Here is a 26,115-nt window from a genome sequence, read left to right as displayed (position 1 = left end):
TCAGGCAAAAGCCCTTCATCAGGAATGAGGAAAGAATGAGGACACTTTCCTCATTCCTGAAGAAGGGCTTATGCCCGAAACGTCGAATCTCCTGTTCCTTGGATGCTGCCTGACCTGCTGAGCTTTTCCAGCACCACTCTGATCTCCAGCATCTGCAGACCTCATTTTCTCCTATAACCTAGAGTTGTGTGATTTTTAACTTTAAAAAAAAGTGTTGCAAATCTCCACCCGACATACACACTTTTCTTCAATTCTCACTCTGCTGTTTCTGATATTACCCATCCCCCAGTATTGTCCAGAAAGGGACTTATTACCTAAAAAAGCTGTAAATCTCCATCCCACACACTCTTTAACTCTTGCTGTACCTAATATCCCACCTCCCCCCATGCTCCAGCAGGGTCTGACTGATGCTCATTGACTGAGCCACACTCACCTCTTCCTGGATACATGGACCCTCCAGACCAACACAACATCAGCTCCCCTTAACCGCCCCTCCGCAACGGCGCATGTGCAGGAGCAACCGGTCACGTGAATGGAGGGACCGCCGTCGTCACAAAGGCCGCGCGTTGATTGGACGGAGCGCCCGTCCGTGCGGCGTTCCAGCCTTTCCCAATGGTCCACCACGCCGTGCGTCACGCGGCGGCACTGGTCTTTGTGACGCCCACGTGACCTCTCCCCTCCTCCACACCCCACGCGCCCCTCCCTTCACTCGACACGGGGAGGCCTGACCAATGGGGAGCCGTGGAGGACCGGAAGGAAGGCTGGTCCTCCTACCAATCAGAGCATCCCCTCAATGTTTGAATGCGGAACTTGGATCATGAGCTCCTGCTGCTCTCTCTCTCTCTCTCTGAATGAAGATTGAGTGTTACCCCAGACTGCACCAACCTCTGTGAGTACAGCACCCTCTCTTCTCACCCCTCCTATTCCATTTCTTTTCTCATTTTGGGATTAAACTGTTGGTTTGTAGGAAGTGAAGTGAAAGGAGGTGAACTCAGGAAAGGTGCATATGCTGGATGCATTGGTCTGGATCGCTGTCTCTGTCCCTCTGTGTCTGTGTCTCGGTGTCTGTATCTCTGTGTGTCTCTGTCTCTCTCGTGTCCTTCATCAGGAATTGCGGAGGGGGAGGGGGGTGGAAAGGGTGCTGAGAGATAAATAGGAAGGTGGGAGTGGGGCTGGGGGTAAGGTAGATGCAGGTTGGGTGGGGTTGATGGCGACAGGGTGGAGCAGATTGGTGGGAAGGAAGATGGACAGGTGAGACAGTTCAAGAGTGTGGTGCTGAGTTGAAGGGTGGAGCTGGGGTGGGAGGGGGGAGGGAATGTGAGGAAACTGGTGATATCGATGTTGATGCCATGTGGTTGCAGGGTCCTAGGCCACCTGATACCTGGAGGAAGAATGCCTCTGCATTGGGACCCTCCAACCATACAGGATCAATATTGATTTCACCAGTTTCCTCATTCTCTCTCTCTCTTCCCCCCCCCCCCCCCCCCCCAGCCCAATCCCAGATACAACCCTCGAACTTGGGACTGCTCTTTTGAACTGTTCCACCTGTCCATCTGCCTTCCCATCTATCTGCTCCACCCTCCTCTCTGACCTGTCACCTTCTTCCCCCGCTTTCATCTACCCATAGCATTCTCAGCTCCCTTCCCCCAGTCCCACCTCCCTCTCATTTATCTCTCAGCCCCTTTGGGCCCACCCCACATTCCTAATCAAGGGGTTATGCCCAAAATGTCAAACCTCCTGCTCCTCAGATGCTGGCTGACCTGCTGTACTCTTGCAGCACCAGACATTTTGGTGCTTATTTGTCTGGATGTTCTGATGTGACCCATTCGCAGATGTGAAGTCACATTCGAGAAAAACTCCTTCATGGAATGTGGGCTTTTTTTTTGGCAAGGCCAACAATGTTTTTGTCCCTAACTGCCCTTCAGACAAGAGGATTGCCAGACTTTAGGGGGCATTTTAAAAGTCAAGCACGTGAGCCATCATATGCAGGCAGCACCAAGTTAATGCTGACGGGTTTCCTTCCCTGAAGAGCGTTATTGAATCAAATGGGTTTTCAGAAAAGTTTCATTCTCTCAATGACTGAGACTAGTTTTCAATTCAGATTTTAAAAAAATACATTTAATTTCCCCAATGTTTGTTTTTACTGGTATTTGAACCCATGAGCCCAGATTATTTGCCTGGGGCCTCTGGATTGCTGGTCCAGTGTTGTTGTTATAACATCACTGACTCGCCTGGACAGCATTGAGAGTCATACAGATGTATAGCACACAAAGAGACCCTATGTGCAACTGGTGCATGCCGAGCACATAGCCAAAATTGATCTAGTCCGATGTGCCAGCACGTCCCTCCAAACCCTTCCCATTCATATTCCCATCCAGATGCCTTTTAAATGTTGCAATTGTCCCAGCCTCCACCACTTCCTCTGGCAGCTCATTCCATACACGCACCACCCTCTGACTGACAAAGATGCCCCTTAGATCCTTTTTATGTCTTTTCCCCTCTCACCTCTAGTTCTGGACTCTCCCACCCCAGGGAAAAGACCTTGTCTATTCACCCTATCCATGCCCCTCATTATTTTATAAACCTCAATAAGGTCAGCCCTCAGCCTCCGATGCTCCAGGGAAAACAGCCCCAGCTTATTTAGCCACTCCCTATAGCTCAAACCCTGGCAACATCTTTGTAAACATTTTCTGAACCCCGTCAAGTTTCGTTTAACTGAACAGTAAAAGTCATACTGGACAGGGATATATCATAGTGTTACTATGCAATATGTATTTATTTACGACTGTATAAATTTGATTTATAATTATTTCTAGTTATATCATAGTGTTGTAGCCATGTTATGTATTCCAAGTTTGGGAGAGGATTTGTAGCTCGGCTGCTCGTTGTTGTGGTTCTGTTTGCCGAGCTGGGAATTTGTGTTGCAGACACTTCGTCCCCTGTCTAGGTGACATCCTCAGTGCTTGGGAGTCTCCTGTGAAACACTTCTGTGTTGTTTCCTCCGGCATTTATAGTGGTTTGTCTCTGCCGCTTCCGGTTGTCAGTTCCAGCTGTCCGCTGCAGTGGCCGGTATATTGGGTCCAAGTCGATGTGTTTATTGATTGAATCTGTGGGTGAGTGCCATGCCTCTAGGAATTCCCTGGCTGTTCTCTGTTTGGCTTGTCCTGTAATAGTAGTGTTATGGATGTGGATCATTAGCTGTCTTCCTGTTTGCCCTATGTAGTGTTTTGTGCAGTCCTTATTGTGTACAAAATCCCATGCAAGGCCTGCACAAAACACTACATAGGACAAACAGGAAGACAGCTAACGATCCGCATCCATGAGTACCAACTAGCCACGAAACGACACGACCAGCTATCCTTGGTGGCCACACACGCAGATGACCAGCAACATGAATTCGACTGGGACAACACTACTATTATAGGACAAGCCAAACCGAGAACAGCCAGGGAATTCCTAGACGCATGGCACTCATCCACAGATTCAATCAATAAGCACATCGACCTGGACCCAATATACCGACCACTGCAGCGGACAGCTGGAACTGACAACCGGAAGCGGGCAGAGAGAAACCACTATAAATGCCGGAGGAAAGATGACAGAAGCGCTTCACAGGAGACTCCCACGCACTGAGGATGTCACCTAGACAGGGGACGAAACGTCTGCAACACAAATTCCCAGCTCGGCGAACAGAACCACAACATGTCATGTATTTCCAGTCATACCCGTTACAGGACAGGAGAATACTGGGCTCAATGCTGACTCTGTGGATGAATCTAGTCAGACTCATTCCTCTCTATATCCACAGAGTCCTGTAAGTGTATTCCTCTATAGGGTCCCTCCAGTCTCACTTGGGTATTGAGCGACTCCACTCCAGTCATCCTCAGAGCGAGCATGTTCTAGGTCTTGTTACCAAAGCAAAGTTCTTGCTCTGATTCTCTTTCCCTTCCCCCCCACATCTTGGTCTGTCAACATGGTAGAAAGAGAGTTGGGGGGCAGATAACTAGGTTAGCAAACTGCATGAGGGTGGCATGATGGCTCAGTAGGTAGCACCGATGCCTCATAGTGCCAGGGACCTGGGTTCAATTCCAGCCTCGGGCGACTCTCCGTGTGGGTTTCCCCGGAGTGCTCCGGTTTCCTCCCACAGTCCAACCTTGTACAGGTGAGGGTGGGTTGGCCGTACTAAATTGCCCAGAGTGTTCAGGGATGTGTAGCTTAGGTGCACGTGTCAGGGGTAAATATAGGGGAATGGGTCTGGGTGGGATACTCATCACAGGGTCGGTCTGGACTTGTTGGGCCGAAGGGCCTGTTTCCACACTGTAGAGGTTCTAATTCTTAACTTTTCTTGGAGCTAGATCTGCCAAATGTCAGGAATCAGAAAAATTGGGAGGGAGCGTATTAGGTACGGCAGTAGGGAGAGTGTGTGGGATGGAGACTCACAGGTTTTGGGTTATGGGCGTGGAATGAATATTCCGTGAAATCGATCTGTTAAACTCTGAGATTCTACGTGATACTGACAGCGATGACTTTCTAATTTACAGGCTTTCACAGGAGGATTTACCTGCATATCTTGAACTAATTGCCTCAGCCAGCTTGACTCATTGGGACTGGAATTTTATCGATCTTTTGAGTGGAGAAGGAGGATTGTCCCGCCTGCTTCCAGAGATCTGACTGGTAAAGCACTGAGATGCCGCTGTTCGAGGGTGGAGGGAGCTTTACCGGAGCGGAGAGTTAGCCAGCCGGCCACCCGCAGCAGAGTGGGACGTCAGAGGGAGCGTCGAACCTGGAGGGAGCCCGCGCCATGGGGAAACCGTGGGGAATGCGGGAAGGGGTTTCGAGTCCCCTCTGAGCTGGAGATCCACTGGCGCGGTCACACCGGGGAGAGGCCGTTCTCCTGCCCCGAGTCCGGCAAGGCCTTCGTTGGGTCCTCCAAGCTGCTGAGGCACCGGCGGGTCCACACCGGGGACAGGCCGTACCCCTGCCCCGAGTGTGGCAAGGCCTTCACCCAGCTGTCCCACCTGCAGACGCACCGGCGCCTCCACACACCAGGGAGAGGCCTCTCACCTGCCCCGGGGGCGGCAAGGCCTTCAATCGATCGCCGACCCTGCGGACGCACAGGCGCCTTCCCAACGTGATCGCACGGAGTTGAAGTCTGCAGCGAATCCCCCCCAGGACTGGGGGGGATCGTGCCCCGTGGGGGTATTGTGCCCCGTTCGAAGACAGTGGGTGAAGCGGGAAGGGAGCGAGGCTTCCTTTCTGCCGGACTGGCCGCTCTCACTCCCTTTGCTTCCCGTGGGACCGATGCTGTTTGAGGCTGGGACTGCACGTTCCCCGGGCCAAAGATCTGCAGGAGCTGAGGAAGTGCACTCCTTTCACACCGGATGGTAAATCATGTTTGTCCCATCTATTTCGGTCTTAAATACCCTCCGTGACCTGGCCTCCCAGCCTCCTGTGGCAGTGAATTCCACAGATTCCCCACTCTCTGTCTGAAGAGGTTTCTGCTTATCTCCGTTCTAAAAGGTCTAAGGCTGTGCCCTCGGCTCCTGGTCTCTCCTACCAATGGAAACGTCTTCCCAATGGCCACAGATAGATCAGAGTCAAATACAATAGCCTCTATTCCATTGAGTGTCCAGCACACTTTATAACACTTTGTAAAATCAGGAGGGCCATTGATGAGGTGAGTGGCAGGTGTCTTTTCCCGATAGAATAAAGAATATTCCAGCACAGGAACAGGCCCTTCGGCCCTCCAAGCCTACACCGATCCAGATCCTCTATCTAAACCTGCTGCCTATTTTCTCAGGATCTGTATCCCTCTGCTCCCTGCCCTTTCATGTATCTGTTGAGATACATCTTAAATGACGCCATTGTTCCCGTCCCTACCATCTCCGCTGGCAACACATTCCAGGTATCCAGCACCCTCTGCGTAAAGAACTTTCCATAGATATCTTAAATCTTTCCCCTCTCACTTTGAACTCATGACCCCAGGTAACTGAGTCCTCCACTCTGGGGAAAAACATTTCTTGCTATCCACCCTGTCTATACTTCTCATGATTTTGTTGGCCTCAATCTGGTCCCCCCTTAACCTCCGTCTTTCCAATGAAAATAATCCTGATCTATTCAACCTCTCTTCATAGTTAGCATCCTCCATACCAGGTAACATCCTGGTGAACCTCCTCTGCACCCTCTCCAAAGCATCCACATCCATTTGGTAATGTGGCGACCAGAACTGTACGTGGTATTCCAAATCTGGCCGAAACAAAGTCTTGTATAACTGTAACATGACCTGCCAACTCTTGTACACAATACTCTGTCCGATGAAGGAAAGTGTGCCATATGCCGCCTTGACCACTCTACTGACCTGCATTGCCATCTTCAGGGAACAATGGGCCTGAACACACAGATCTCTCTCTACATCAGTTTTCCCCAGGACTTTTCCCATATTACCTCACTGCTCGAGTCCTTCATAGTGCCCTCCTTCAGCACAGCTGTGATAGCCTCTCTGACCAGTAATACAACTCCTTCACCTCCCTCTCTATCCCACCTGAAGCATCGATATCCTGGGATATTTAGTTGCCAATCTGGCACTATGAGGCATCGGTGCTACCTACTGAGCCATCATGCCACCCTCTTGCAGTTTGCTAACCTAGTTATCTGCCCCCCCCTCTCTTCCTATAATAGTAGTTTGGTTTGTCCTATAATAGTAGTGTTATCCCAGTCGAATTCATGTTGCTTGTCATCTGCGTGTATGGCCACCAAGGATAGCTGGTCGTGTCGTTTCGTGGCTAGTTGGTATTCATGGATGTGGATCGTTAGCTGTCTTCCTGTTTGTCCTATGTAGTGTTTTGTGCAGGCCTTGCATGGGATTTTGTACACAATAAGGACTGCACAAAACACTACATAGGACAAACAGGAAGACAGCTAATGATCCGCATCCATAACACTACTATTACAGGACAAGCCAAACAGAGAACAGCCAGGGAATTCCTGGAGGCATGGCACTCACCCACAGATTCAATCAATAAACACATCGACCTGGACCCAATATACCGGCCACTGCAGCGGACAGCTGGAACTGACAATCGGAAGCGGCAGAGACAAACCACTATAAATGCCGGAGGAAACAACACAGAAGTGCTTCACAGGAGACTCCCAAGCACTGAGGATGTCACCCAAACAGGGGACGAAACGTCTGCAACACAAATTCCCAGCTCGGCAAACAGAACCACAACAACGAGCAGCCGAGCTACAAATCTTCTCCCAAACTTGGAATACATAACATGGCTACAACACTATGATATAACTAGAAATAATTATAAATCAAATTTATACAGCCGTAAATAAATACATATTGCACAGTAACACTATGATATATCCCTGTCCAGTATGACTTTTACTGTTCAGTTAAACGAAACTTGAAAGGGTTCAGAAAATGTTAACAAAGATGTTGCCAGGGTTTGAGCTATCGGGAGTGGCTAAATAAGCTGGGGCTGTTTTCCCTGGAGCATCGGAGGCTGAGGGCTGACCTTATTGAGGTTTATAAAATAATGAGGGGCATGGATAGGGTGAATAGACAAGGTCTTTTCCCTGGGGTGGGAGAGTCCAGAACTAGAGGTGAGAGGGGAAAAGACATAAAAAGGACCTGAGGGGCAACTTTGTCAGTCAGAGGGTGGTGCGTGTATGGAATGAGCTGCCAGAGGAAGTGGTGGTGGCTGGGACAATTGCAACATTTAAACGGCATCTGGATGGGAATATGAATGGGAAGGGTTTGGAGGGACGTGCTGGCACATCGGATTAGATCAATTTTGGCTATGTGCTCGGCATGCACCAGTTGCACATAGGGTCTCTTTGTGTGCTATACATCTGTATGACTCTCAATGCTGTCCAGGCGAGTCAGTGATGTTATAACAACAACACTGGACCAGCAATCCAGAGGCCCCAGGCAAATAATCTGGGCTCATGGGTTCAAATACCAGTAAAAACAAACATTGGGGAAATTAAATGTATTTTTTTTAAATCTGAATTGAAAACTAGTCTCAGTCATTGAGAGAATGAAACTTTTCTGAAAACCCATTTGATTCAATAACGCTCTTCAGGGAAGGAAACCCACTAGCATTAACTTGGTGCTGCCTGCATATGATGGCTCACGTGCTTGACTTTTAAAATGCCCCCTAAAGTCTGGCAATCCTCTTGTCTGAAGGGCAGTTAGGGACGAAAACATTGTTGGCCTTGCCAAAAAAAAAGCCCACATTCCATGAAGGAGTTTTTCTCGAATGTGACTTCACATCTGCGAATGGGTCACATCAGAACATCCAGACAAATAAGCACCAAAATGTCTGGTGCTGCAAGAGTACAGCAGGTCAGCCAGCATCTGAGGAGCAGGAGGTTTGACATTTTGGGCATAACCCCTTGATTAGGAATGTGGGGTGGTCCCAAAGGGACTGAGAGATAAATGGGAGGGAGGTGGGACTGGGGGAAGGGAGCTGAGAATGCTATGGGTAGATGAAAGCAGGGGAAGAAGGTGACAGGTCAGAGAGGAGGGTGGAGCAGATAGATGGGAAGGCAGATGGACAGGTGGGACACTTCAAAAGAGCAGTCCCAAGTTCGAGGGTTGTATCTGGGAGTGGGCGGGGGGGGGGGTGTCGGAATGAGGAAACTGGTGAAATCAATATTGATCCTGTATGGTTGGAGGGTCCCACCTGTCCATCTTCCTTCCCACCAATCTGCTCCACCCTGTCACCATCACCACCCCCCCCCAACCTGCATCTACCTTACCCCCAGCCCCACTCCCACCTTCCTATTTACCTCTCAGCACCCTTTCCACCCCCCCCAACCCCTCCGCAATTCCTGATGAAGGACACGAGAGAGACAGAGAGAGCGATCCAGCATATGCACATTTCCTGAGTTCACCTCCTTTCACTTCACTTCCTACAAACCAACAGTTTAATCCCAAAATGAGAAAAGAAATGGAATAGGAGGGGTGAGAAGAGAGGGTGCTGTACTCACAGAGGTTGGTGCAGTCTGGGGTAACACTCAATCTTCATTCAGAGAGAGAGCAGCAGGAGCTCATGATCCAACTTCCGCATTCAGACAATGACGGGATGCTCTGATTGGTAGGAGGACGGCCTTCCTTCCGGTCCTCCAAGGCTCCCCATTGGTCATGCCTCCCCTTGTCGAGGTGAAGGGGTGGGCGTGCGGGGGGAGGAGGAGGAGAGAGGTCACGTGGGCGTCATAAAGACAAGCGGTGGACCAATAGGAAAGGCTGCAACGCCGCACGCTCCGTCCAATCAACGCGCGGCCTTTGTGACGAAGGCGGTCCCTCGATTCACGTGACCGGTTGTTCCTGCACATGCGCCGTTGCGGGGGGGCGGTTAAGGGGAGCTGATGTTGTGTTGGTCTGGAGGGTCCCTGTGTCCAGGAAGAGGTGAGTGTGGCTCAGTCAATGAGCATCAATCAGACCCTGCTGGAGTATGGGGGGAGGTGGGATATTAGGTACAGCAAGAGTTAAAGAGTGTGTGGGATGGAGATTTACAGCTTTTTTAGGTAATAAGTCCCTTTCTGGACAATACTGGGGGATGGGTAATATCAGAAACAGCAGAGTGAGAATTGAAGAAAAGTGTGTGTGTGTGGAGATTTGCAACACTTTTTAAAGTTAAAAATCACACAACTCTAGGTTATAGGAGAAAATGAGGTCTGCAGATGCTGGAGATCAGAGCTGAAAATGTGTTGCTGGAAAAGCTCAGCAGGTCAGGCAGCATCCAAGGAACAGGAGATTCGACGTTTCGGGCCAGAGCCCTTCTTCAGGGCTTATGCCTGAAACGTCGAATCTTCTGTTCCTTGGATGCTGTCTGACTTGCTGAGCTTTTCCAGCAGCACCTTTTCAATTCTAGGTTATAGTCCAACAGGTTTAATTGGAAGCACTGGCTTTCAGAGAGACACTACTTCATCAGGCAACTTGTTAATATTTCAGATAATGGAAATGTATTGCTGGAAAAGCGTAGCAGGTCAGGCAGCATCCGAGGAGCAGGAGAATCGAGGTTTCGGGCATGAGCCCTTCTTCAGGAATGAGGAAAGTGTCCTCATTCTTTTCTCATTCCTGATGAAGGGCTTTTGCCTGAAACGTCGATTTTTTTTCCCTGCTCCTCGGATGCTGCCTGACCTGCTGTGCTTTTCCAGCATCACTCTGATCTCCAGCATCTGCTGTCTTTTTCGCCTGGAGGTTTTACTAGTGTTAGGTAGGATAGAGATGTAGTTACTTCTTAGGACATTGGGGGGCACTGTGAACCTATAGTTTAAAATGATGATCAAAGTAATTTTAATTCTGGGCTTGTTGCCATGACAACTAACAAAGCTGATGTTCAAATGAAAGAACATCAGCAAGGTCAATTTTGCCTGCTAAACTAAGTGATTAGATTAAGGTAAACTATGTGATAATAAGACTAGGAAAAATGTCTCAATCATAGTAATTCTTTGTGTCTATGATACAGAATGTCTCAAATATATGTAAAGCCTTTGTAAAAATGTTTCCAGAATACATAGAACATTTGTTTGCAAATTATACCATTTTGAAGAAGGCTTTTGTTTGTGAAAGATCACGTTGCATGCATTGAGATTAGAAAATAGTATACCTAACGGAGCTTATCGATAGATTTTCAGAACTTGTACATTTTCTCCAGCGAACCATTCGATCTTTCTTTCGTGCTTCGCTGTAACAGCTAAGTTTCTGCAGCTAAATAAATGTACCTCCAATTATATCAAATAATTGGGTAAGTGTGGTCTCTCCTTAAAAGAACACGCTTGGACGTTATTTCGTCCCAACACTAGCTACCTGATGAAGGTGCAGAGCTCTGAAAGCTCGAACTTCTAAACAAATCTAATGGACTACAACCTGGTGATGTGTGATTTTTTTTTTTACCTTTTGTACACCCCAGCCCAACACTGGCATCTGCATATTGTAACTTGATTGTTTTAGGGAAGTTCTACAGAAACTAGAATGATCTGTTCTGAATTCCTGTCATGTGCAGGCAGCAATGACTTTTGTAATCCCCTTTTCACAGGATATGAGAAGAGCAGCTTTGCAGGTAGAGCTTCCCAACTGAGTACCATGTGAAGGTCTGACAGAGCCCCTTGATTCGTGGGACAGGAGAGACGTCCCTCTTTCAGTCCAGAAGGGTAAAATTCTTTGAACGTTTTTGTCTGCTTCAGTAGGCTCTTGAAGTATCGTCTTTACCTGAACCACAGGGGCACGTGCCTGAGCCAGCTTTCCCCACAGTGGGCAAAGAAGTCTCAGGAGGCATTCCGCGCGCCATGGAGAAACCGTGGAAGTGTGGGGATTGCGGGAAAGGATTCCGCTACCCGTCCGATCTGGAGATCCACCGCCGTTTCCACACTGGGGAGCGGCCCTTCACCTGCTCCGAGTGCGGGAAGGACTTCAGCGACTCGGCCAACCTGCTGGCCCACCAGCGGGTCCACACCGGGGAGCGGCCCTTCACCTGCTCCGTCTGCGGCAAGGGCTTCTCTCACTCGTCCAACCTGCTCAAGCACCGGCGGGTCCACACCGGGGAGCGGCCCTTCACCTGCTCCGTCTGCGGCAAGGGCTTCACCCAGTCGTCCCACCTGATCTCACACCAGCGGGTCCACACCGGGGAGAGGCCATTCAGCTGCTCGGTCTGCGACAAGGGCTTCACCCGCTCGTCCCACCTGCTTTCCCACCAGCGGCTCCACAACGGCAAGAGGCCGTACGTCTGCTCCGAGTGCGGGAAGGCCTTCACTAAGTCGTTGAAGCTGAAGTCCCACCAGCGGGTCCACGCCGGGGAGCGGCCCTTCACCTGCTCCGTCTGCAGCAAGGGCTTTACCCAGTCGTCGCACCTGCTGGCCCACCAGTGGGTCCACACCGGGGAGCGGCCCTTCACCTGCTCGGTGTGCGGCAAGGGCTTCCCTCACTCATCCACCCTGCTGCGGCACCAGCGGGTCCACACCGGGGAGCGGCCCTTCACCTGCTCCGTCTGCGGCAAGGGCTTCCCTCACTTGTCCACCCTGCGGTCCCACCAGCTGCTCCACACCGGGGAGCGGCCCTTCACCTGCTCGGTGTGCGGCAAGGGCTTCTCTCACTCGTCCACCCTGCTGCGGCACCAGCGGGTCCACACCGGGGAGAGGCCCTTCACCTGCTCCGTCTGCGGCAAGGGCTTTACCCAGTCGTCCACCCTGCAGTCCCACCAGCTGCTCCACACCGGGGAGCGGCCCTTCACCTGCTCCGTCTGCGGCAAGGGCTTCCCTCGCTCGTCCACCCTGCTGCGGCACCAGCGGGTCCACACGGGGGAGAGGCCATTCACCTGCTCTGTCTGCGGGAGGGGCTTCGCTCGGTCCCAGCACCTGCTGCGGCACCAGCGGGTCCACACGGGGGAGAGGCCATTCACCTGCTCTGTCTGCGGGAGGGGCTTCGCTCAGTCCCAGCACCTGCTGCAGCACCAGCGGGGGCACAAGTGACGGGGCCAGCCGCTGTGAGTCACCGCCTAGGGCTGAACCCTGGGTGGGAGGGGGGAGGGTCACTGCAGTTGCTGTGCTCTCATCTCCTTGGCATCCAGTGGCTCTGCGAGCCTGCGACTGCGCATTTCCTCCTGAAGTAGAGATGTACAACACAGAAATAACTCCAACTCCAACTCCTCCATATCCTCAACTAATCAAGTCCCATTTGCCAGCAATTGGCCCTATCCCTCCAAACCCCTCCTTACACAGATACCCAAGTGGATGCCTTTTAAATGTTGCAATTGTACCAGCCTCCACCACTTCCTCTGGCAGCTCATTCCGCACGCACACACCACCCTCTGTGAAAAATGTTGCCCCTTAGGACCCTTTTTAAATCTTTCCCCTCTCACCCTAAACCTATGCCCTCTAGTTCTGGCAAAAGACTTTGTCTATCCCTATCCATGCCCCTCCATGATTTTATAAACCTCTCTTAAAGTCAAACCTCAGCCTCCGACGTCCCAGGGAAGACAACCCCAGCCTGTTCAGCCTCTCCCTGTAGCTCAAACCCTCCAACCCTGGCAACATCCTTGTCAATCTTTCTGAGCCCTTTCAAGTTTTGCAACATCCTTCCGATAGACCAGAAGTGCACATAATACAGAGGAGCTTCGATTATCCAGAATTAGATGAACCAGCACGGTGGCTCAGTGGTTAGCGCTGCTACCTCTCAGTACCAGGGACCCAGGTTTCATTCCTGCCTCAGGCGACAGACTGTGTGGAGTTTGCACATTCTCCCCGCGTCTGCGTGGGTTTCCTCCTAGTGCTCCGGTTCCGTCCCACAGTCCAAAGATGTGCAGGTCAGGGTGAATTGGCCATGCTAAATTACCCGTAGTGTTAGGTACATTAGTTAGAGGGAAATGGGTCTGGGTGGGTTACTCTTCGGAGGGTCAGTGTGGACTGGTTGGGCCTGTTTCCACACTGTAAGGGATCTATTCTTCAAGCGACCGAAATACACCCTGCATGTGTCCTTTGGATAATCGAGGTTCCTGTGTATTCCAAAAGTGGCCTAAGCAACGTCCTGTCCAGACCCCAACCCCTATACTCAGTGCTCTGGCCCATAAAGTGATCCACAGAATCTGCGGGACTTGCTTAATCCTGGGAGGTGTTGTGATGAATATAGGTCTAGGGAGGGTAGAACTGTAGTTGTTGCTTGGGGAATCGGGGGGTGCTGCGAAGCTGTTGTTTGGACCGCTGACTGAAACCGTCTCGTAAACAGCTGCCAAGGCCGAGTGAGCTCAATAACAGGCTCTGCTCGGCGCAGCTGCCAAGGCCAAACGAGCTCAAAAACAGGCGGCTGGACTGTTGTTTACGAGACTGAAACCGTCTCGTGGGCAGCTGCCAAGGCCAAACGAGCTCTGTGACAGGAAACGCTTTGTATGCGAGAGATCACGTAGCTTTGCTTAGCAAAAGTATATCAAGAGCGATTTTGTAGGGGGAAGGCAGAACGCGCGCCTTCTCCAGTGAATACATGGTGATTCACTGTATCAGCTACGATTCTGCAATAAAGCCTGCTTGAGCCAAACGATTGAGCGTCTATGGTCTCTCCTCCTAAACGAACACGCGAGGACGGGACTCCCGTCTTAACATTCTGGTGACCCCGACTCAGGGAGGGAAGAGACAGCAAGTTGGCAGATCGGTTGGCAGACAACTTTCGGCCGAAACTTTCTAAGGTAAGGAAGCGCCTGTTACATCTAAAGCTTCCAGTAGTTAACTTTTAAGTTAGTTCTTGTCTGCTTCCCGATCCTCTCCAACCCAAATTAATTTGATTTGGCCGCAGAAGGTGGTTGAGTCTAAAACATTGAATGTTTTTCAAGAAGGACTTAGATAGGGCTAAAGGATCAAAATGTATTAGAAGAAAGTGAGTCCAGCTATTGGAATGTTATTCCTTATTGTGAGGGGAGTTAAATCCCATAAGTTAAGAGACTATGCTTCAGTAAAAGAGGGCAGTTATGGAGACCATATCTGGAACACGGCACAATGTTAGGCACCTGTATTTAAGAATGGGTGTATGTGTTCAGAGAGCATTTGGAAGGGATGGGTTGTCTTTTGAGAACAGGCTTTGTTTGTATCTGCAGGAGCTTTGCAGAGTGAGTGGTTATTAATCGAAACTTAAGATGTTGAGTGGTTTGAAGTTTCATCTGGTGGGATAATCTTAAATTGGAAGTCTCTGTTTCAAAGGCCACAGATTAGAACAATTTTTTCTTCCTTTATGGAGAATTGGGAATCTTTGGAACTGTTCTGCAAAAATGTGGTGTTAAATATAGATTCTTGATCAGCAAGGAGGGAAATCTTCTGTGCTGTACTCTTCTATCTGTGTCCTAAGATACATGGGATTACAGAGTAAATGGATCATCCATAGCTTGAATAGCTGAGCATTTGGAAACCATTAGCAGAATTGGAGACAGTCAGCATAGATTTATGAAAGGGAAGTCAAGCTTGACAAATTTACTGGAATGTTTTGAGGATGTAAATAATAGAGTTACTGAAAGGGAGCCAGTGGAGGTGGTTTATTTGGAATTTCAGAAGACTTTTAACAAAGTCTCAATAAGGGATTAATGCGTAAAGTTCAAGAATGTAGGAATAGATCTAGTTTGAGGTGGATATAAAACTGGTTGGCAAGTGGGAAAAGAGTAAGAAGAAACAGGTCTTTTTCTGAATGGGAGGCTGGAAATGAGGGGCAGTAGCCGGATCCTGATGTGGATAGGTTTTTGCCCTGTTGTAAGATTCTCCATACAGGTATCAAAGGACCCATGCGGAGCGAAGGTGGTATTGGACTCCGACCCCACACAAGATCGCTTACCCGAGGATATCAAGTTGGTACAATTGACAAAGCCAGCTGCAACAGAACCCGTTTCCTCACGAAGAGTGAAGCAGCCGAATTAACGGTGAGCCGAGTGGACCTGTGGTGGTACTGCGGAGGTAGGATCCTGTACAATTGGTTGCCTCTAAATTGGCAAGGGAGTTGTGTCCTAGTAACCCTGAATCCCCGCTCTTTATGTCCCCACGAGCCCCTGGTGATTACACCTTCCAGAAGCCGCCCCGGGGACTCGATCCCCATGCCCGACATAGGCGAAACATCAACCCAATAGTGGATTTAAAGAACCCTCATGGGGTCTGGATCGATGCAATCAGTCACGCCAGAAACATCCCTGATGAGTATAAACTAATAGACGAGGTGGCCTTCGGCTTTGAGAGCTTTCCCCTTTTTGTGGCCATCTTCCCCATCACGATAAATAAACACACCAATAGAATCGATCTCATCCATTATAATGTCCAAAGGCTTGCCAACTTAACCCGAGATGCGGTTGACGCAATCCACGAGCAACTTGCTCAGACTTCCCTTATGACCTTGCAGAATAGGATGGCCCTGGACATGTTACTGGCCGAGAAAAGGGGGGTCTGTGCTCTGTTTGGAGAAACGTGCTGTACTGCGATAACAAACAACACAGGCCCGGATGGCAAGCTCACCAAGACCTTGACAAAACTCCGAGCCCTAGCCACTGAACTGAAGCAACAGTCGGGGGTTAAAAACCCAGTCATAGATTGGCTGAATAGCACATTCGGTAGATGGGGAACTGTGCTGGGACAGCTGGCCCTTGGTTTATGCATCTCTGTTGCTATCTTTATTACCTGTGGTGGTTGTTGTATACCATGTATCAGGACGCTTGTGACACGAAAGATTGACTGTGCCCTGACGGGAAAGGATGACCCCCCGCCCGCATACCAGGCAGCGGTGCTGGAGGAGCCTGTGATGGGGGCACCCCAAGGAAAGATTACGGGATCGGAACCAGAGGGAATGGAGGAGCTATGCCTGAGAGAGAAACGCGGGACAATATATGATTTTGCTTTATATCATTTCTAATCCTTTTCCTTCAGGGCCTCAGAATGTGAGGGCTGTGGTCCAAAGACCCCCTAGTTGTATATTTTTCCCATTCAAATTGGCAACAGGTAAATTTGTGCTTTTTATGCTGCAGTTAGAGATTGTGAAGTGCTATATGCCTCAAGACTGAAGAAACTATTGTTTACCCAAAAGATTCCTAGCCAACATCTTGTATTCCTAAAATGTTTTGATTGGTCTCAAAAGCCACTGATCACAGTAATAAGCCAGTAGCTGTGACGTGGATGTGGGTTTTTGTTGGTCAGTAAAGATAACTGGTTAGCCAGTGACGGGTAAGATTCCTCGAGCGAGGAACAACCTAAGATAGGCACAGTCATGCATTGGCCCTCAGAATAGTGGCCTGTGGCTTTAGCAGATCCCTGGCTTTTGCATCCGTACCGGAATCTGGTCAAGTTTCTGGCTGGCAAAGCAGCTTGATAGAAGGAAAATCGTGCACTCGGTACATTGTATTCACTGTATTTTTGACAAAGGAAAATGCTAGTTTTGTGGCATCTTCCAGAACCGACTTAACAACAAACCTTTGGGAAGGAGGGAAAGCTCATTGAATCCTATTACAAAAGATTTGACACGATGTCAGTAGTTTGAAAATTTATTTCAAGATGTCATGGTATAATACGACCGATTTTAATGAGTAGTTGTATAATTAGGTGTTCTTTGGACAACAGACCTTCATTCTACACTCATCCTAACTTTTGTTAATCTTGAGATCTACTTATGAGACCTTTCTTGTAGTTTTTTTTTAAAAGAAAAGAATCTAGAATTGCCTACCAATTGTTAATTTTTGTTTGTTACTTGTTTTGTAACAGTATGCTGCTTAGTGACCCCTTCACCCTGACCTAATGTTTCCCTAGAACCGGTCAGTCGGGTCAACATAATGTGTTCGGAGAAGCCAAAGGGATGTTTGGTGGGGCATCCGCCGACACACCTGGCACCGGTTGCCGCGCGACATTGCGTTTGTAGCGGTATGGGTTGATGTCACCTCAGTAGAGGCCAAGGGAGGGAATGTTGGGATGGATATAGGCCTAGGGAGGGTAGAACTGTAGTTGCTGCTTGGGGAATCGGGGGGCGCTGCGGAGCTGTTGTTTGGACTGCTGACCGAAACTGCCTGTGCAGCTGGACTGCTGTTTACGAGACTGAAACTACCAAGGCCAGGCGAGCGCAATGGCAGGCTCTGCTCAGCGCAGCTGCCAAGGCCATACGAACTCAATAACAGGCGGCTGGACTGTTGTTTACGAGACTGAGACCGTCTCGTGGATAGCTGCCAAGGCCAAACGGGCCCTGTCACAAGAAACGCTTTGTGTGCGAGAGATCACGTAGCTTTGCTTAGAAAAGTATATCAAGGGCGATTTTGTAAGGGGATGGCAGAACGCGCGCCTTCTCCAGTGAATGCATGGTGATTCACTATCAGCTACGATTCTGCAATAAAGCCTGCTTGAGCCAAACAATTGAGTGTCTGTGGTCTCCTCCTAAACGAACACGCAAGGACGGGACCCCCGTCCTAACAGTATCCACACCGGGGAGAGACCATACACCTGCTCTCAGTGCGGGAAGGCCTTCAGCACATCCTCCCACCTGCGGAGCCACCAGCGGATCCACACCGGGGAGAGGTCGTTCATCTGCTCTCAGTGCGGGAAGGGCTTCACCTACTCCTCCAACCTGCGGAGCCACCAGCGAGTTCACGTGCCGTTGCAAGGGGATTGAAGGAGTGACGGCCGAGTACCATTATCGATTGGACTATCAACCCGGTTCCGGGGACACCTGGGTTTGAATCCCCCCATGACAGATGCAGAATTGGTATTCGGTCAGAAATGTGGAGTTCGGAATCTAACGATGAGACTGTTTCAGGGAGGGGGTGGTGCGGGGGGAGAAAACCCCCATCTGATTCCCTCTCTCCTGTGTTAGGGAAGGGAATCGCCATTGTGGGAAAGGCTACACTCAGTCGTTCCAGCTGCATCCTTTACCTGGTCTGGCCTACACGTGACTCCAGACCCACAGCAGTCTGGTTGACTCTACACTGCCCTTCCTCCACTGGCAAAGGAGCGGGGAGAAACTTACTTGGAGACAGGGTATGGGTTGAAATTGCTGAGTGAGGCAATACTTCCTCCAGGTTACGGCTGTACTAAGGATCCAGTTACAAAGGGACAACTTGGTGCTGACCAATAGTAAAGACAGTGAGGTGGGGGGGGTGGGTGAGGAAACAGGGGAGGTGTGGTGTGTGCACTTTCACCTTGAGCTGTTCAAGAAACAACTACTTTTTCTCTGCCTTTTTGCTGGGGAGATCTGAAACTGTAAGAAAGTTGGGTTGCAATAAAGGTTACCTGAACTTACCACTGGGCTTAGACTCTCATTGAACTCCAAGAGGTTTTTGTTTTAAAGCTGCTCATTTCTTTCAGCCTCCTGCACTAAGTTTAGAACATAGAACAATCCAGCTCAGAACAGGCCTTTCGGCCCTTGATGGTGCGCCAACCTGTGAACTATTCTCAGCTCGTTCTCCTACACTATCCCAAAATCATCCATGCGCTTATCTAAGGATTGTTTAAATCTCTCTAATGTGGCTGAGTTGACTACCTTAGCAGGTAGGGCATTTCACACCCTTACCACTCTCTGTGTAAAGAACTTGCCTCTGACACCTGTCTTAAAGCTATCACCCCTCAATTTGTAGTTATGCCCTCTCTTGAATAAGGGCACAACATTTGCAATCCTCCAGTCCTCAGGTACTAAATCCGTCGACAATGACGACTCAAATATCAAAGCCAAAGGCTCTGCTATCTCCTCCCTAGCTTCCCAGAGAATCCTCGGATAAATCCCATCCAGCCCAGGGGACTTGTCTACTTTCACTCCTTCTCGAATTGATAACACCTGTGTGTAACTAACCTCGATCCTTTTGAGTCTAATATCTCATACCTCATTCTTTTCCTGAGTGAACACCGATGAGAAATGTTCATTTAGCACCTCTCTGCTCTCTACAGGGTCCACACTCCACTTCCCACTTCTGTCTTTGACTGGCCCTATTCCTACCCTAATCATCCTTTTATTCGATTTGCTAAAGACTGCTTGTGTCCTCTCTTTGCTCTTCTTAACTCTCTCTTTCAATCCTTCCTCGGTGATCTGAAATTCTCTATCATCTCATCTGTACCATCTTGCCTCATCAACACATACGCCTCATGAAACAGCATCATAAGACACAGAACTTATATCAAAAGATCAGTGTCATGCAATTAATAGAATATATTGAACAAACTGAGATAGTCTTCATCTCTTAGAATGGGTGCGGGTTTTGGTTCATTAATATGTAACAATGTTCTTGAGTTGACTTAAGGTTTTATTAAAAAAAAGACATCTCCGCTCAGACATTGCATTAAAGGTGTGAGATTTGAACCTGTCAGTATTCCAATCTTGAATCAGACTGGTTCTGTTTCCAAAGTCGGAATTTGTAAAATATTAGATGCATTGACTGCCTGAAGATTGTGTGCTTTTTGAACAAAATTGAATGTATCTGCAAATATAATTCTGCCAGTAGTGTGTGTGTGTGCATGAGAGAGTGAGAGTGTGTGCATGTGAGTTTGTGTGTGTGCGCGCAGAAGTGTGCGTGTGCATGCTTGGGAAAGGGAAGTGTGATGGAGTATGAGGCTGCGAGTGTGAGAGAGTGTTGAGGGGTGTGTGTGTGTGTCTGTCTGAGAGATAGAGTATGTGTGTGAGAGAGAGCCTTAATCAAAGCAAGGGGTTGCATTTTTGCTAAAACAAGGACTTGTACAGATAATGATCGGGCCATGAATCGTGTTAGAGAACAGACAGACGTGGGGGGTCGTGTTCAGAAATAAGGCTCTATTTGTATTTGCAGATACATTCTATTTTGCTCAAAAAATACACAATCAGTAAGCAGTCAATCCATGTAATATTTTGTAAATTACACTTTGGAAATAGAACCAGTCTGACTCAAGACTGGGACACAGACAGACTCTGACCTCACACCTTTAATGCATTATGTGAACTGAGATGTCACATTTTGCTATGAAACCTCGAGTTATCTTGATAAGGTGCCTTGCAAGAAGGTCTGGGATTTACATGTGAATGATAGCTGCAATCCAGTCTAAAAGATAAAAGACTTGACAGTCCAGGTTTGTTCAATATATCATTTCGGTGGCAGAACGCGATAATGTTTTTCTATAAGTTATGTCTTAAGATCTTATTCTCCACAACCACCTGAAGGATCAGCGCTCTGAAAGCGAGTCATTCCAAATAAACCTGTTGAACACTCACCTGGTGGTGTGATTTTTAACTTTGTCCAGGTTAGGATGGATTGACCATGCCCAGAGGTGTGCAGGTTAGGTGCATTAATCAGGGAGTAAAAGTTGAACAATAGGGGTAGGGGAATAGGTGTGGGTCTGTTACCCTTTAGAGGGTCGGTATGGATTTGTGGGGCTGAGTGGCCTGCTTTCACACTCTGGGGATTCTCTGAAGGGAAGGGATTGGCACAAACTCTTTTTTTTTTGCTTCCCAAAATCAGACCTCCTCACCTCTCAGCAGTATCCCAATGTTGTGAAAGATATTAACTTTCAGGTGGAGTTATCCAAAATTCAGAGATGTCAGTCTTGACGTTTTTGCTTTTCTGCCCCTGGAAGATCCTGAATCAGCACCTTCAGGGGAATTAGTTAGATCAGAGTGAGAACAGAGGGGGAGAGAGAGTGGGATGGTGCTTTCAATTTTGTGAAATAACAAAAGAAAAGAACTTTCCGCAGAAAGTAGAATTGCTTGTTCAGAATTTCTACCCTGCACTGACAGTGATGACTTTTGTAATCTCTTTTTACATTTCAGGATCTGAAGATGGAAGTTTCAAAATCAACAGATGAAGGCCTAATGCCCAAAACATTGACTCTCCTGCTCCTCGGATGCTGCCTGACCTGCTGTGCTTTTCCAGCGCCGCACTTTCTGACTCTGACTCTCCAGCGTCTGCAGTCCTTACTTTGACGTCCATGTCTGACAGTCATTCAATCCAATCCATCGGGACCGCAACAGTTTGCAACTACGATTCTGTGAGGAGCAAAGCTGTTTGGTTCCTGTTTGGGTACGTTTTCAGCATCAGTGGGACTGGATGAGAGACCCTACCATTGCAGTGCACTGAGTGAGGAGCGTGTAACAGCTATACGGTTTGGAAAGAGGAATTCACGGTGGAGAGAAGCTCCACATGCGTTTGTGCGGCTGAAGCTTCGGCCATGGAGAAACCCGAGGAATCCCGCCCCGTGGAGAAACCATGGAAGTGTGGCGACTGTGGGAAAGGCTTGTTTCCCGTCTGCCCTGGAGACTCATTGGCGCAGTCACACTGGGGAGAGGCCGTTCCCCTGCCCTGACTGCAGGAAGGACTTCAGCGATTCCTCCAACCTCCAGACCCACCAGTGGATCCACATGGGGGAGAGGCCCTTAAGCTGCCCCGAGTGCGGGAAGGCCTTTACCCAGGCCGCCTCCTTGCTGACCTACCAGCGGGATCACGTGGCATTGCAGGAGGATTGAAAGAAAGACGGCCGAGTGCCTTTACCAACTGGACTATCAACCCAGTTCCAGTGGCTCCCGAGTTCGATTCCCACAACAGATGGCGGAATTGGAATTTGGTCAGAAATTTGGAGTTCAGAATCTAACGGTGAAACCATTGTCGGTGGGTGGGGGTGGAAGAAAACCCCCATCTGATTCACTCAGTTCCTTTTTAGGGAAGACTTGAGCAGTTATCAGAGCAGTCGTCCCAGCTGCATCCTTTACCCAGTCTGGCCTACACGTGATTCCAGACCCACAATAGTCTGGTTGACTCTATGCTGCTCATCCAACTTACTTGGATACAGGTTGAAATTGCTGAGTGAGGAAATACTTCCTCCAGATTAAGGCTACACCAAGGATCCAATTACAAAGGGACAACTCAGTGGTGACCAATAATGAAGAAAGTGAGGAGTTGCACTTTGACCTTCAGCTGTTTTTAAAACATTGCTACTTTTTCTACACCTTTCTGCTGGGAGATTCTGAAGCTGTAACAAAGTTGGGTCACAATAAAGATTACCTGAACTTCACACTGAGCTCATACTCTCAATGAGAGCTTTAAACTGCAACAGGTTTTTGGTTTAAAACTGCTGATTTCTTACAGGAGAAAGTGAGAACTGCAGATGCTGGAGATCAGGGTCAAGATTAGAGTGGTGCTGGCAAAGTACAGCAGGTCAGGCAGCGTCCGAGGAGCAGGAAAATCAACATTTCGGGTTTGCTCCAGACTCCACCCTCCTTACTGTGTCAACCATCTGTGAGTAGGGTACTCTCTTCACAACTCCTTTTCCATTTTTTTCATTCTGGGCTTCAATTTATGACTTGCAGCAACTGAAAGGAAAGAGAATGAATCCATGGAATGGACAGAATTGGGAAAAGTTTGTTTATAACAGAGTGTTTCATGTATTGAGTGAATGTAAAGAGGAAGTGGTGGATACATGTTCAGATGCAACGTTTAAAAGACATGTGGGCATCCAAGATGGCGGCGACTCAGCAAGTCTGAGTTTACAGTGCTCTTCCCAAAACCTGGGTAAAGTGAGTTACTCACCCCCACCACACTTACCAAACCACCCAAAAAAATTTTCTAACCTTAATTAGCTGCTTACTATTATATTTAAGCAGTTTAATATTAAGTGGATAATGAGTAAACCAAAGGGACCCCGCAGCTCTCAGAAAACAAAGACTCCTCCGGCTGCAGCTGATGTAAAAACAGGCCTTGAAGAGATGATTGCCAGGCTGGAAACGACACTCGTCAATTTCATCGCAGAATCCAGACAGAGGTGGAACTCATTCGAAGAAAAGCTACAAAAGCACAGCCAGGCTATTGAGGAACTGCAGGGCCGAGTGGAGGGGGCGGAGCTAAAGGCCACGACCTCCGAGGCTGCAGCACAAACAGCTGCAGAACAGGTGCGAGCTCTGGAGCAGAGAGTCCGGGCCTTTGAAATCTACATGGATGACCTGGATAATAGAAATCGGAGAAAGAATATCCGTCTTCTGGGCCTCCCTGAACAAGAAGAGAAGGGACAATTAGCAGCATTTCTGGAGCGATGGCTGCCCCAGCTTTTAAACCTGGGGGCTGAAACTGACCGGGTAAGGGTGGAGTGGGCCTACCGGGTCGCAGTACGCGGATCTGGCCCAAACCAGCGCCCACGCCCGGTCCTGTTCCGGCTGCAGAGTTATAGGGAGAGGCAGATACTCCTGGATGCCTCCAGAAATCTTGGAAAGGATCCTAAAGCCATGATCCATGAAGGATCCAAGATTATGTTATTTCAGGACTTCTCCCCGGCTTTGGCCCGAAGGAGGAAGGCGTTTGATGAGGTGAAGAAATGTCTAAGGAACTTAAATATTCAATTCATCTTACGCTACCCAGCGACGTTATGCTTTAACCACGAAGGATCCGAGTATAATTTTAGATCACCAGAAGAGGCTAAGGAACTTTTAGACTCGTTTAAATAAATCGTAAGAGACAATTTATGTTGGCTTGCCTCTTCCACACGCCGTGGGGAGAAATGGATACTTTACTCTACTTTACTTTTGCTTCTGGGAGCAGGGTTGTCTTCCCTTGCTATTTTATGTTATTATACTTAACTGTAATTTGTTGGAGTTGTAATTTTATAGTTATGTGTGTTTGTACGTGGCATTGATGCTATCAGATATACTCAGGTATGGGTGGGGAGGGGTGGGGGTGGGGCACTCACTGTTAACTCTAGCTCGGTATTATATCTAAATCCTATTAAGGAGCGCCCGGGTCAAGGGTGGGACACTGTTTGGGAGAGGATATGGTGGACCTTTAGAAAGGAAGTAAGGCCCCCTGAGAACAAGGGGGAGGATCTCCATTCAAACATGTTTTTTTTTGTTCTTATTGTTTGGAAATAGTTTCCTTTTTATTATACTGTTATGAGTGTATTAGAGAACATTTTCTCTTGTTTGAAGGATGTAAGTGACTCAACTATACACTCTGGATAATTGTGGATTAGATTAGTAGTTAACTGAGTTTCATTGTTTTTCTTTCTTCTTTAGTATCATTCCTTTGAATTTTGATGATTATATATTTAAGATCTATTTTTATATTAATGTTTGTGCTTGAAAGTTCAGTTTATTTTTGTAAATCTGTCAAAATATTAAATTTCTAATAAAAATATCTTCTAAAAAAAAATAAAAGACGTGGATAAGTACATGAATAGGGAAGGTGTGGAGGTATATGGGCCAAACACTGGCAAGTGGCACTAGTTTAGTTTGAGAACATAGTCAGCATGGAATAGTTGGACTGAAGGGTCCGTTTCTGTGCTGTCTGACCGTAACTGTTCTGTCGTGGTCTTAAAACCATTTTCTTGCCTTCCACTTTAAAAAAATGTCTACTCTTCCTGTATCCAAAACATAAACCACAAAAAAACACACCTCATCCACACAACATAAAAATCCACACTTTGTTGTTCAAAAATCAGATGAACTCAGCCTTGAATAAATTCAATGACTCCCTAACTGCAGGAAGACATCTCCACTTCTAATCTCAGTTCAGCCTGCTAATATACCACTTGCCTTGCTGCACCTGTCTGACAACTGGCATTGACTGATGTAGAAGGATGCCTCTAATCAAAGCACTGATCACAGGGTGGTCTGGTTTCAGGACCTGATTTCTCTATCCTCTGTTGATCTCCCTGTTCCCACAGACTAAGATGTCGGTCTGTTCTCAGCTCTGCTGGATTTCTGCTAAAGCTTTGACCCCGCCTTTTATAACTTCGGGAACGATAAAATATTCAATCAAGACCCAAGCCACAATCTCCCAGCCGGTCAACTATCCTAATACAAGGTGTAGTCATAGCAGGGAATCAAACAAGAAAAATAAAACAAAATCGTAAATAAATAGGTACACGTGCTTAATGTTTGTTCATGAGGAAGTAAACCAGAAATAGGGGTCTCCCAGGAATCTTCCAGTGCCCTACTTGAGGAATTCTGTCACCCTTACACCTATGAGGATCCAGCTATGAATTACAACAACATTTACACCAACAGAAATAAAGCAACGATTATCAAATAGAGATAAACAGCACGGACATAGACTGTTTCTCTATCTCATGCACACACGAGATAGATCATCCATGGGGGTGGGTTTGTATTTGCAGCATGATGTTTGCAAATACATTCTACTTTGCAAGGTTTGTAGCTCAGGTTGAGGATTAGGGTGTAGGTTTGCTCGCTGAGCTGTAGGTTTGATATCCAGACGTTTCATTACCTGGCTCGGGGTCGTCATCAGTGGCGACCTCCAAATGAAGCGAAGCTGTTGTCTCCTGCTTTCGATTTATATGTTTGTCCTGGATAGGGTTCCTGGGGTTTGTGGTGATGTCATTTCCTGAGGGGTTGATAGATGGTATCTAGATCTATGTGTTTGTTTATGGTGTTGTGACTGGAGTGCCAGGCCTCTAGGAATTCTCTGGCATGTCTTTGCTTAGCCTGTCCCAGGATAGATGTTGTCCCAGTCGAAGTGGTGTTTTTTTTCATCCGTATGTTGGGCTACGAGGGATAGAAGGTCGTGTCTTTTTGTGGCTAGCTGGTGTTCGTGTATCCTGGTGGCTAACTTTCTTCCTGTTTGTCCTACGTAGTGTTTGTGGCAGTCCTTGCAAACCCCCGGAGTATGGGTCTGGGTGATATACGCGTCGGCAGGTCGGTGTGGACTTGTT

At 48.2% G+C, this 26,115-nt stretch overlaps 1 protein-coding gene, 1 long non-coding RNA gene and 1 pseudogene across 2 annotated transcripts; 2 read left to right on the top strand and 1 right to left on the bottom strand.

The window, feature by feature from the left end:
- The window catches only part of LOC132812388 (zinc finger protein 850-like), a 42,416-nt pseudogene that overhangs the window by 3,903 nt on the left and 12,398 nt on the right, over positions 1-26,115 (bottom strand).
- On the top strand, positions 812-7,359 carry LOC132812390 (uncharacterized). Its single transcript, XR_009643607.1, has 2 exons — positions 812-889; positions 4,542-7,359. It is a non-coding gene; the product is annotated as an uncharacterized LOC132812390 (long non-coding RNA).
- LOC132812387 (zinc finger protein 229-like) lies at positions 11,059-14,022 on the top strand. Its single transcript, XM_060822933.1, has one exon. It carries the CDS (start codon positions 11,305-11,307, stop codon positions 12,481-12,483), a length of 1,179 nt encoding a protein of 392 aa, XP_060678916.1. The 5' UTR covers positions 11,059-11,304; the 3' UTR covers positions 12,484-14,022.

Source organism: Hemiscyllium ocellatum, unplaced genomic scaffold, assembly GCF_020745735.1.
Source record: "Hemiscyllium ocellatum isolate sHemOce1 unplaced genomic scaffold, sHemOce1.pat.X.cur. scaffold_2695_pat_ctg1, whole genome shotgun sequence".
NCBI lineage: Eukaryota > Metazoa > Chordata > Chondrichthyes > Orectolobiformes > Hemiscylliidae > Hemiscyllium > Hemiscyllium ocellatum.
This window is presented reverse-complemented; position numbering and strand designations above follow the sequence as displayed.